The 11,287-nt window shown below is 38.4% G+C and overlaps 1 protein-coding gene across 1 annotated transcript; it reads left to right on the top strand.

Moving 5' to 3' along the window:
- The first annotated feature begins 557 nt into the window (after positions 1-557).
- Positions 558-8,409, top strand: LOC117342490. Its single transcript, XM_033904665.1, has 2 exons — positions 558-980; positions 5,328-8,409. Exon 2 carries the CDS (start codon positions 5,560-5,562, stop codon positions 7,543-7,545), a length of 1,986 nt encoding a protein of 661 aa, XP_033760556.1. The 5' UTR covers positions 558-980; positions 5,328-5,559; the 3' UTR covers positions 7,546-8,409.
- The last annotated feature ends 2,878 nt before the right edge of the window (positions 8,410-11,287 follow it).

Below are 11,287 nucleotides of genomic sequence, written 5' to 3'. Positions count from 1 at the left end.
TGATATCCTTTTGTTATCTGTGCTGAAACACATTAGTTCGTTCATTTATTTCACCAGCAGTTTTATATTATAAACACCAGCATTTAAACTATGCCGTTTATCTTTTTTAAAGATATTTCTCGTTTGTCGATATTTTCCCTAGGACATTAAGTGTAACGATCAAATTCTTAATATGGAATTGAATGTTCATGGACGAAAAAAAACCTCAACACAAACACTGACAGATGAAATATAACTCCCTTAAAGGCCCGTGATTTTTTTCCGATTTTTTATTTTTTTTTGCATTGAAGTGTTGATTGTTTACGTTACGATGTGATATTTCTGTAATTCATTATTGTTATAAATCCAATCGGTAGCCTACTGCTGAATGTGTAAATGACAAAAACTATTATGTAATACACATTAAACACGTTTGTACACACACACACACCCACATACATACATGTGTAAACATGTCCAATTACACTTGTGGGTATAGAAGTAGTGGGTAGCCCGCAGGTAAAGATATGATCATGATACTGATAACAGAAAATTGTTAAGTTGCTATGATAGCTGGCTGACCGGGGATGTGCAAACATGGCAGAAGACCTGTTATTTCTCTAACAAAACTTTTTTTGTGTTTTCTTTATGATAAAAATGGTATTTGATTTGTTCCAAATATCATGTGTCTCAAACAATAGCGTGTCGAGTTGCTTCAGTGCATATTCTTTTGTCTGAACATGCCAGTCGGGCGGATCTAGGCTGCGTCATAACACAGTATGAAATACAGGTCCACATGCAACGCCTGTATAGACGGCCATTGTATTCTAGCCTATCTAGATCATGTGACCGATTCTTTTGAACCACAAGTTTAAGCGGCTATTGGATGTAATCAAGCTGAAAGTTACCCCTTACGTTATTACCAACGGCCGTTATAACACATTCGTTCCACGTAAGGATTTCTACTATTGAAACCGCCTAAAACATTTCGGACTAAACAGGTGAGCTAATGATTATCAATTATCAATTATCAAATATACCAGCCGACAAAAAAGCTTGTAACTTATTTCTTTCACGATGACCTGTTGTAAACGATACATGACCCAATGGTATCAGCTTGTCTCGACAAAATTTATTATATATATATTGTGTTTGTATTCTATATTTCAATATTCATATTCTATTCATATTCTACATTTCATATTTGTATTCTATAAATACACATTTGTACTCTATAACCGATATATGTGTATTATGATATATTATTTGTGTTATGAAATTTTACATTCATGTTGTATCCTGGCCGAAATCGCCTTTTCGATATATTATTTTTTTTTATAAAAATAGGAAGTGAAAATAATTTGAAATCATTGCATGTACATGTACTTAGGGTCATAAACAAGTGTAAATGATTTTAATCCAGTTTTTTGTTATGAAATACTATGGGGTCCTCAGTTAAACTGAAGATTGGAGATATGTCTGTGTTCCCAAGTTAAACTACTGTATTTGACTGTCCCGCTTTGCCAGACCGCTGTATAGTGAGCCGTAAACGTTCCCATCATCAATAGACGATTTTTCTACAAATAATGCTTCATTACTCAGAAAACTATTGTATATATTACCACCAGAGCAAGGTTTAGTAATACATGTTAGAGAAGAATTTCCTTCGTTTTAAATGTGACACATATTTTTACAAGCACAGTCATAGTGTATCCGATATGTCGTACACAACACTGCTACAATAGGTTGTTATCACGACATTAGTTGTTAAAGTATAGAGATTAAATTTCCTGTCGTCTTCACGTTGAGTTCAACACAATGACTTTATCGGTTGTATTTACTCCATTCTTACCCTCTTTTAAGATAAAATAGTAATCTGCAACGTAAATCGGTCAATCCGATATGTCACGCTCAGAATGTGGCTTTGAACGTCAAAAGTTAGTGACCCTTAGGTGTAATCGTTTGTGTCCTGGGTTTACCGGCAGGTTAACCTTAGAATCTCCTTAAAGTAAAGCAGTTTCAATTTATTTATTTTTTTATGTTTTTTTTTTATATATATTTTTTCTAATTTTTGAATGCAATTACAGAATATATGTTGATATAAATCACATTTTTATTATTTATAAATATTTATTATTATATATTTGCTTTATTACTTTTATTTTTTTCGATTTTCACACCAAAAGTTTCCTAATGTATACCCGCAGTTAAAGCATATATTATATTGGTCAATGTTGAAATTGTGTAATATATATATAAATGAAATCTTGTCAAAGTTCTTGACACATTCTGGTCCACAATTTTCTGGTGCGTACTGTGGTTAAGATTTTATAAATGGTGTTATCTGAACAGAGTGGGCGTGTTCTATGAACGAGTGGGGCTGTTCTCTGAACGGGGTGGGGGTGTTCTCTGAACGGGGTGGGGTTGTTCTCTGTACGGGGTGGGGGTGTTCTCTGACCGAGTGGGGTGTTCTCTGAACGGGGTGGGGGTGTTCTCTGAACGGGTTGGGGGTGTTCTCTGAACGGGGTGGGGATGTTCTCTGAACGGGGTGGGGATGTTCTCTGAACGGGGTGGGGGTGTTCTCTGAACGAGGTGGGGGTGTTCTCTGAACGGGGCGGGGATGTTCTCTGAACGGGGTGGGGGTGTTCTCTGACCGAGTGGGGTGTTCTCTGAACGGGGCGGGGATGTTCTCTGAACGGGGTGGGGGTGTTCTCTGACCGAGTGGGGTGTTCTCTGAACGGGGCGGGGATGTTCTCTGAACGGGTTGGGGGTGTTCTCTGAACGGGGTGGGGATGTTCTCTGAACGGGGTGGGGGTGTTCTCTGAACGGGGCGGGGATGTTCTCTGAACGGGGTGGGGGTGTTCTCTGAACGGGGTGGGGATGTTCTCTGAACGGGGTGGGGGTGTTCTCTGAACGGGGCGGGGATGTTCTCTGACCGAGTGGGGTGTTCTCTGAACGGGGTGGGGGTGTTCTCTGAACGGGGTGGGGGTGTTCTCTGAACGGGGTAGGGGTGTTCTCTGAACGGAGTGGGGTGTTCTCTGAACGGGGCGGGGATGTTCTCTGAACGGGGTGGGGGTGTTCTCTGACCGAGTGGGGTGTTCTCTGAACGGGGCGGGGATGTTCTCTGAACGGGGTGGGGGTGTTCTCTGAACGGGGTAGGGGTGTTCTCTGAACGGGGTGGGGATGTTCTCTGAACGGGGTGGGGGTGTTCTCTGACCGAGTGGGGTGTTCTTCGAACGGGGTGGGGATGTTCTCTGAACGGGGTGGGGGTGTTCTCTGACCGAGTGGGGTGTTCTCTGAACGGGGTGGGGATTGTTCTCTAAACGGGGTGAAGGTGTTCTCTGAACGGGGTGGGGGTGTTCTCTAACGGGGCTGGAGTGTTCTATGAACGAGTGGGGGTGTTCTCTTAACGGGATGGGATTGTTCTCTAAACGGGGTGGAGATGTTCTCTGAACGGGGTGGGGGTGTTCTCTGAACGGGGTGGGGGTGTTCTCTGAACGGGGTGGGGGTGTTCTCTGGCCGGGTTGGGGGTGTTCTCTGAACGGGTTGGGGTGCTCTCTTAACGGGGTGGGGGTGTTCTCTGACCGTGAGTTCCCAGCGATACGTTAGGGGTATTGGTTACAATAGATAATTGATGATGTAACTATGTAATAATTAACAACCTTCTGATGGTGGTGATATATTCTTAAAAAAAATGTCAGCATCTTGAGGTGGGACGCCGCCAACGCCGGGATGACTCCATATCCCCTCCCCACCCATCCCCATACATGGAATACGATTGTTTAGCAAAAACGCACAAAACTACCTTCCGTTCTTAAGACTTTGGAAGATGTGAAGTTAGATATATATAGCGTTGTCTATCTCCAATCTCAGTTTACAATGGAAAAAACTATTTAATAAATAATAAATATCCCAAAGAAATGTAAGGAGTGACGTCATAAAGCATACACAAGGCATAAGGAAAAAGAGAGTATTTGTAGTAAGCATCTCGGCGGGAAGTATCAAAACACGATCTACCTTGCCTGGGGTAAAAAAAAATAATACAATTTTCCAGCGCTATTAAAAAAATATATAACAACTTATATTAATCAACTAAAAAATATATGCATTACAACCCCTGTCCTTCAAAACGGTACATTTAATAACTCTCTTTGGTCGAATAGAAGCGCGCTAGGGGTCTGATTGTGGGAGAACCCGGATAAATTCTGATTGTGGGAGAACCCGGATAAATTCCACGTTATCGGACAGGTGACCTATATATACAAGTACATACATACTTACTGTCGATCGGAGACAATATTCAGATATGTACATGTATTCAATATGGTCCACTTGGTTATGATAAGGCAGTTTTCGTGTTTATTCCTTTAATAAGCGGAGGTTGGCATGTCATTTCAGTGGTCCGTACAGTGTCCATTTTTAATAAAAACCGCCTTAAATCTGATCTAAAGAAATTTCATCATCTTCTGGAGGTTTTAAACATGTACATGTACGGTGGCATGCCAGTGGAACACACTTGGGTTTCCCTTCGTATGACCTTTTGTTTGCGTTTAAATCCCATACATGTATCCTTGGCGTTACTGAAGTTTTTACACGCAATGTGCATACTTTCACAACTCCGGATCTTGCAACTGCATAAGTAATGCAGCTCACGTAACTCCCATTAACCTAAGTTTAAAAAGACGATTACCTGTGGTTAAAAAAGGCGAGGGACAATAATTACATCAAGGAAGAGCAAAAATTAAATGATTATACAAAACCACAGATGAACTACATATTTGGATACGTAAACATCACGTTAGAGCAAAAATAAAAGGATTATTTGAATATGATTTTAGTAATAGATACAGTATGTGTCAACAACGGATACATACATATGTATGAAATAGTTATTTCTTCCTTTTGGAGTCGTCAGTAATATTAGAATACAGAAATCCGGAAACTATGAAAATCTAAAGTGAACTTTACAAATGTTTAAATTTACATCTCAGACAAAAAGTAATCATGATCGATTGAAAACAAGATAAACTGTTGTATATTTTATACATTGCTTTATGTTACATGCTTTACATTATTTCACCCTCAAAAAGTTCAAACGACCTGCATTTTTATCCTTTCATTCAGGTTGAGCATTCAGTCGTTCTCCGACTCAATCTTTTGTAACTTCCAGTTTTATTAGGGTCCATAAATAAGACGCCGTTACGATGTAAAATGTTTATTAAACAATTATGCAACTTGTTAAGAAGGAAAATTTGGGATACTAGAAAAAGGTGGAAAAGGTATATTATGCTGTTTAATTTTACTGTATATAGAAATTTTGCTAATACCCTGTACTTTACTTATTGCAGTTAGGAGTGATGTCGCTGGAATTCTCTCCCAGATGCTTGAGAATGGACTACAAAAACAATCACCAAAAGCTCTGTGTTTGAAGTCATTAGGAGTTTTCAATGCATCTTTGTGTCGGATGTGTAAATCCAAGTGCCTACTTTCAAGATTAAACATGTAAAAAACCACTGTTTTATATCCAAGAAGGTATTTGGAGTTGTTAAAGGAACTTGCTAGTGTCTACAAGTTATTTTCATGACATACATTAAGAAAATGTTGCGCTCGCTGAGTCGTAGTATTTTGCTTAGAAGATATCCCAAAACGAGGTTAATGCTCTTCTTGATGCTTGGAACGAGTTTTATGATATATGGGTACATAAAATATTTACAAGAACCACTCTATGTGTTCGTTCACAATGACATTCATAGCCAATGTATATTGCCTGACATTGACATCAATGACCCGACCATAAACAGATTTTACAACTGGCATCCTCAACCGCTTGAGTGTGATTCGACATCATCCTTAACCATTGTGGACAAGAACGGGCTCTTAAGATTCAACGAAAGTGTGTACATGCCGTCAAAAAATGGAAAACTGGATTGTGTCTACAGCATAATTAATCTTGTGACCGATTTCAAAGTAAAATTTGAAACCGAAATAATTTTTTCTGGTCCTGTGGACGTTCCAGCAGATGTCTTTATTGTACGATGTCGAAATCCGTCCGGGAAAGTCGTTTATGAAAATCTTCATCAGAAAATTGATAGGAAATCTAAAGAAAAAATAATACAAATGAAAGAAGAAACCGACGAAGATCTCAGTATTTTTATGTTGGGCATTGATTCTGTTTCGCGTTTAGGAGCAACTCGGAAACTTCCAAAAACTGTGAAGTATCTAACGGAAACACTAGGTGGTAATATTCTCAAGGGGTACAATAAGGTTGGGGACAATACCTTCCCCAATTTGATAGCGATGCTTTGTGGGAAACACCATCACGAATTCAAATTTGACTATCATTATGAGTTTGCAGACATGTATCCTTTTATCTGGAAGGAGTTTGAGAAACAAGGCTATGTCACCATGCATAGCGAAGATTGGCCCGAGATAGCTACTTTTGATCATACAGTACCATTAGGATTCTCTAAACCTCCAACCACTCATTACAGCAGACCTTTTTGGCTGGCCATGCGTAAAATTCAGCCAATGCAATATATGATAGACCAGGTCTTCATGTATTTTGAATCTAAGGCGGTGAAAATGAAAACGTCATCTGGTATGTGTTACGGCAATCGACCAAACCATATGCTGGTTGTGGACTTCTTCAAAAAATTCGTGCATGCATACAAAGGAAAACAAAGATTTGCATTTGCTTGGCTGAATGAGTTAGCACACAATTATATAAATTTTCTAGAATATGGCGACAACGACTTCATGGAGCTCCTTAAATGGTTTCATGAAGAAGGGCACTTGAACAAAACTGTTCTGATTTTGTACAGTGACCACGGTTCAAGGCTGGATGAAATAAGGAACACATACGTAGGGCGTATTGAGGACAGAATGCCTTTCATGTCTATAGTGCTACCGGAAGTGTTGAAAAAGAAATATCCAACAATTGTTGAAAACTTACAAGCAAATGAGCATAAACTTACAACGGCGTTCAATATACACGAGACAATTCGTGACATTTTATATAAAAGATATGATGATTTTTCAAGTGGTAAAACAGAAAGTAGTAGGACACCACAACCTTTAAGCATCTTTAAAACCCTCCCTAAAATGCAGTCATGCGCAGATGCAAAAATTCCTGAACATTATTGTGCTTGTTACACCTCGCAGCCTATTAATAAGTCATCACCGGTTGTAACATCTATTGCAAAACACTTATTGCAATATATTAATACATTTTTATTACCGGTACGCGACAAATGTGCCAAGTTGACTTTGGACGCTGTAATAGAAGCCAGAACAGTCCAAAATAGCCTGGAACGACAAGTTGAAAAAGAAACAAAATTTACTTTGCTTAATTGGATATTGTCGCCCGAAGAACAGTACGATCAGAAATACCTTATTGTGATAAGAACCATACCAGGAAACGCGACGTTTGAGAGCACAGTGAAACAGACAGAAAAAGGTGTGTTTAAAATATTAGACGAGATATCTCGTACAAATCGCCACGGCGCGCAGTCCAAGTGTTTGAGTGAGAGACATTTTAAAAACTTTTGTTTTTGTACCGTGCCCTGAAAATACCTCTCATCAAAAATGAATGCTCAACTTTTTGAACAAAACAATATCAATTTCGAAATATATCTTGTTAAAGAGAGCCATACATCCGATATTTGTATGTAAATGTGTGTTTAATGCAGTTACTGCCATGTCTTAGCATTTACTTGACCATTCCGTCCACGGGATCATTTAGTCTACATTTAAGGAAATAAACTCGTGAAATGTTACTGTTTAATTGGTAATTTTCGCGGGACTTATTTCGCTATATTTGCGACCATTTAGTATAGTGCAAATACATACACTAATGAATAAATGTGATTACTGCAGAATGTTTACAAGAGGGTGTTGTGCGAAATTTATTGACCGTTTCTTTGTCGCAACGAAGTAAACCGCGAAAAAAGCAGCCCCGTGAAATTTAAAAACCGACAGTATCGAACTTGAAAGTGACGCATATGCTGATATCGCGAGGAACATGCAACGCAATGTCTAGACAGATGTAATTAGTAAGAACAGTAATTAAACCCCAGTCACAAAGTGTAAAATAAAAGTATATTTATATATACAGCTACATATGTGTATCAAAAAGAATACATCTCAGATTCGGCATGAGAACAGTTTTATGAATTCAAACCACGTTTGTTCTTGTAATCATGTATGTTTCCCCATATTGTTCGAGATTCGATGTCGCAAGCAATGTTACATTATACGCATGTAAAAAATTTCAAAAGAAGTAGTGCTCAGGAACTGAAATTTAACAACCAAATCAAAATTTAATCAAAGACTGTTCATGTGTCAGAGACCATTAGCGGCCGACGGTGTATGTCGGGCATTCGGTGACTGGAACTCTCGGCAGTGCCATGTTAAATAAAATATGACATGAGACAGTTTATTTGAGTTATTACCGTTTAATCTGTCAAAAAAACAATGAGTATTTAATTGAACAATGCATTTCATACCGATGTTAAAAACATTGTAATGTAGTTGAAACTAATATTAGAAACAAAGATATATTTGCCTACGAACAAAAGAAATATTTTATATAAGAGTCCTCGATTTGCGTTCCTTAAAGTTATTTACCAGTACAAAAGTTGTTGACACACATCCATCTATCAGATTGCAAAATCAAATGCGGCTTTCTTAAAATAAGAGTCGGAAAGGTGAAAACAGAACCACTAGCAATATCCCAGTGCACTAAACAAAAAAAAAGAAAGAAAAAAGACGAAAATATCATTTTGAAATCATGATGTGTACTATAGATATTCCCATAGTTTTTAGTGTTTTTAACGGTGGACGTCTATCATGGATATGGTAAACTGGCAAAGTTTTTGATGTCACGTTAACTGTTACCTGTTAACACCGCAGGTAAGGGAACCAAGGGTGATATACCCTACAAGTGGACAACTTATAATGGTGAAAATTGAATAGCCACGACCTTAACATAGCTTAGTGGGAGGATATCCTTGTTTATTACGTTGTAAGCAAAGCTAGAGAAAAGCGGCTGATATTGAAGTGTCGGAAGTATATGCATTCGGTATTGTTAATACATGTAATAGTAAAAGATAACCGATTATTGATATATCTTCAGATAAAATTTAATGATTTGGAAATACCTTGTAACAGTTAATTCTGTGACAGGCATTTTCGATAAAATAACACAACTAGCACATTTAAACATAAATTTAGTTATCGCAACATTATTTGTCAGATAATGAAGGTATACAAATAATTACGTTTTATCTTCCAGGACTAGCCATTAAGATAAAGTAGTCGACAAAGAAAATGGTGGTTACAGTTGATAAGATTTATACATGGGCTTACACTGTAATTCTAGACCAGACTCTTCAATTTCAATCCAATATAGTTGTATCGTTGCCTGGAGCAAAAACTCTTATAATAACATAATTAGGATGTTTCTCATTTTCGACAGTGGGACTGATAATATGCAAAGTTGAAATATCAATGTTCTAACAGAACAACTCTTTAATGTGTGTGTGGTATAGAATAACTTTGCACAATGTATATTCTATCAGTTCCACTTGCACCATACAGATAATCACCATAGCGACAGCAAGCCTTACATGATTGTGATTAGAATGCATGTTCAAAAGATAATTTGAGCCCTGTACTGAACCTAGCAAGGGCTAAGGTATACTACGATGACGTGTTTTTGCTGGTAATTATTCATTGTGATAAATAGGTGAACTAAATACAACAAGGGCGCGCGCGAACAAATGTGTGTATCGTCGGCACAAGTTTCATGCCAGATCATGCTATGCCAATTTCGCATGACATCTCGAGTCAAGGTTGATCGATGGCAAACAGGACGTCATCTGAAAAAAGATGGACATCAGCTGATCAAACATCAAGGTTAAATGGTTTAACAAAATTGATCGGAAACCGACGAGACAAAGCGGGTCTATATATAAAACTCACTGTTCAACAGTCAACTATTCGAAATTATAATGCAAGCTTTTATACCATATTGAATATCGCCATAAAAGGTAAAAGTTTCAATCAATAGTGAATACAAGTAATAAATTACCAGTTCCGTTACTCTCTCCTTCACCAACCATATAAATTAATCTCTGTCTTTAAAATGAACCAGATTGACAAAAAATGCTAAATGTATATACTATCTCTAGCTATTGTTTTGTCTGTTTTGATTTTAATTCTATTTCCCAAAATGTACGCGGTTGCTTTTATATTCTCATAAAGTGACGTCATCAAACTTAATTTTGTAAAATACATCTATTTACGCGTTTCAAATAAAACCTACTGTCGCAAATGACTTTGAAACATAGCAGTCTCATAAAACACAACCACAACAGCAAGCCTAATTATGGCAATGATAAATTCCATTTACACAAATGGAATTCATGGTTAATGTATATATATATACCATGTAACTGAAGGATACACTGCGCGATGGTGGCTGCGATGGCCGAGTGGTTAAGGTGTCCCGACACTTCATCACTAGCCCTCCACCTCTGTGTTGCGAGTTCGAAACCTACGTGGGGCAGTTGCAAGGTACTGACCATAGGCCGGTGGGTTTTTTTCCGGGCACTCCGCCTTTCTCCACCTCCAAAACCAGGCACGTCCTTAAATGACCCTGGCTGTTAATAGGACGTTAAACAGAATAAACCAAACACTGCGCGACAGGTAGTAGTACATGTAGTAGTTTTCTGAAAGAGTCTGTTTAGGGGTCTTCTTTTTCTTTTTTTACGCAGTCCTTAATTAATCATGTTTTGGGGACATTTCATCAGAATTGGCGAAGAAAGTTAAAGGACGCACATGGGACTAAGGAGGGAGTCCTGTGTGAAGTGAAGTACACTTAATATATGATTCCTGGCGAGTTCTGGTCGGTGTATAGAGTGTCCTAGTAAATATATGATCCCTGGCGAGTTCTGGTCGGTGTATAGAGTGTCCTAGTAAATATATGATCCCTGGCGAGTTCTGGTCGGTGTATAGAGTGTCCTAGTAAATATATGATCCCTGGCGAGTTCTGGTCGGTGTATAGAGTGTCCTAGTAAATATATGATCCCTGGCGAGTTCTGGTCGGTGTATTGAGTGTCCTAGTAAATATATGATCCCTGGCGAGTTCTGGTCGGTGTATTGAGTGTCCTAGTAAATATATGATCCCTGGCGAGTTCTGGTCGGTGTATAGAGTGTCCTAGTAAATATATGATCCCTGGCGAGTTCTGGTCGGTGTATTGAGTGTCCTAGTAAATATATGATCCCTGGCGAGTTCTGGTCGGTGTAT

The sequence above is a fragment of the Pecten maximus genome, chromosome 14 (assembly GCF_902652985.1).
Source record: "Pecten maximus chromosome 14, xPecMax1.1, whole genome shotgun sequence".
NCBI lineage: Eukaryota > Metazoa > Mollusca > Bivalvia > Pectinida > Pectinidae > Pecten > Pecten maximus.
Note: the sequence above shows the minus strand (reverse complement) of the source record. Positions and strands in the feature narration are given on the sequence as shown.

What these genes read in the sequence shown, in the direction of transcription:
- LOC117342490 (XM_033904665.1), top strand. Translation starts at nt 5,560, where the DNA reads ATGACATACATTAAGAAAATGTTGCGCTCGCTGAGTCGTAGTATTTTG.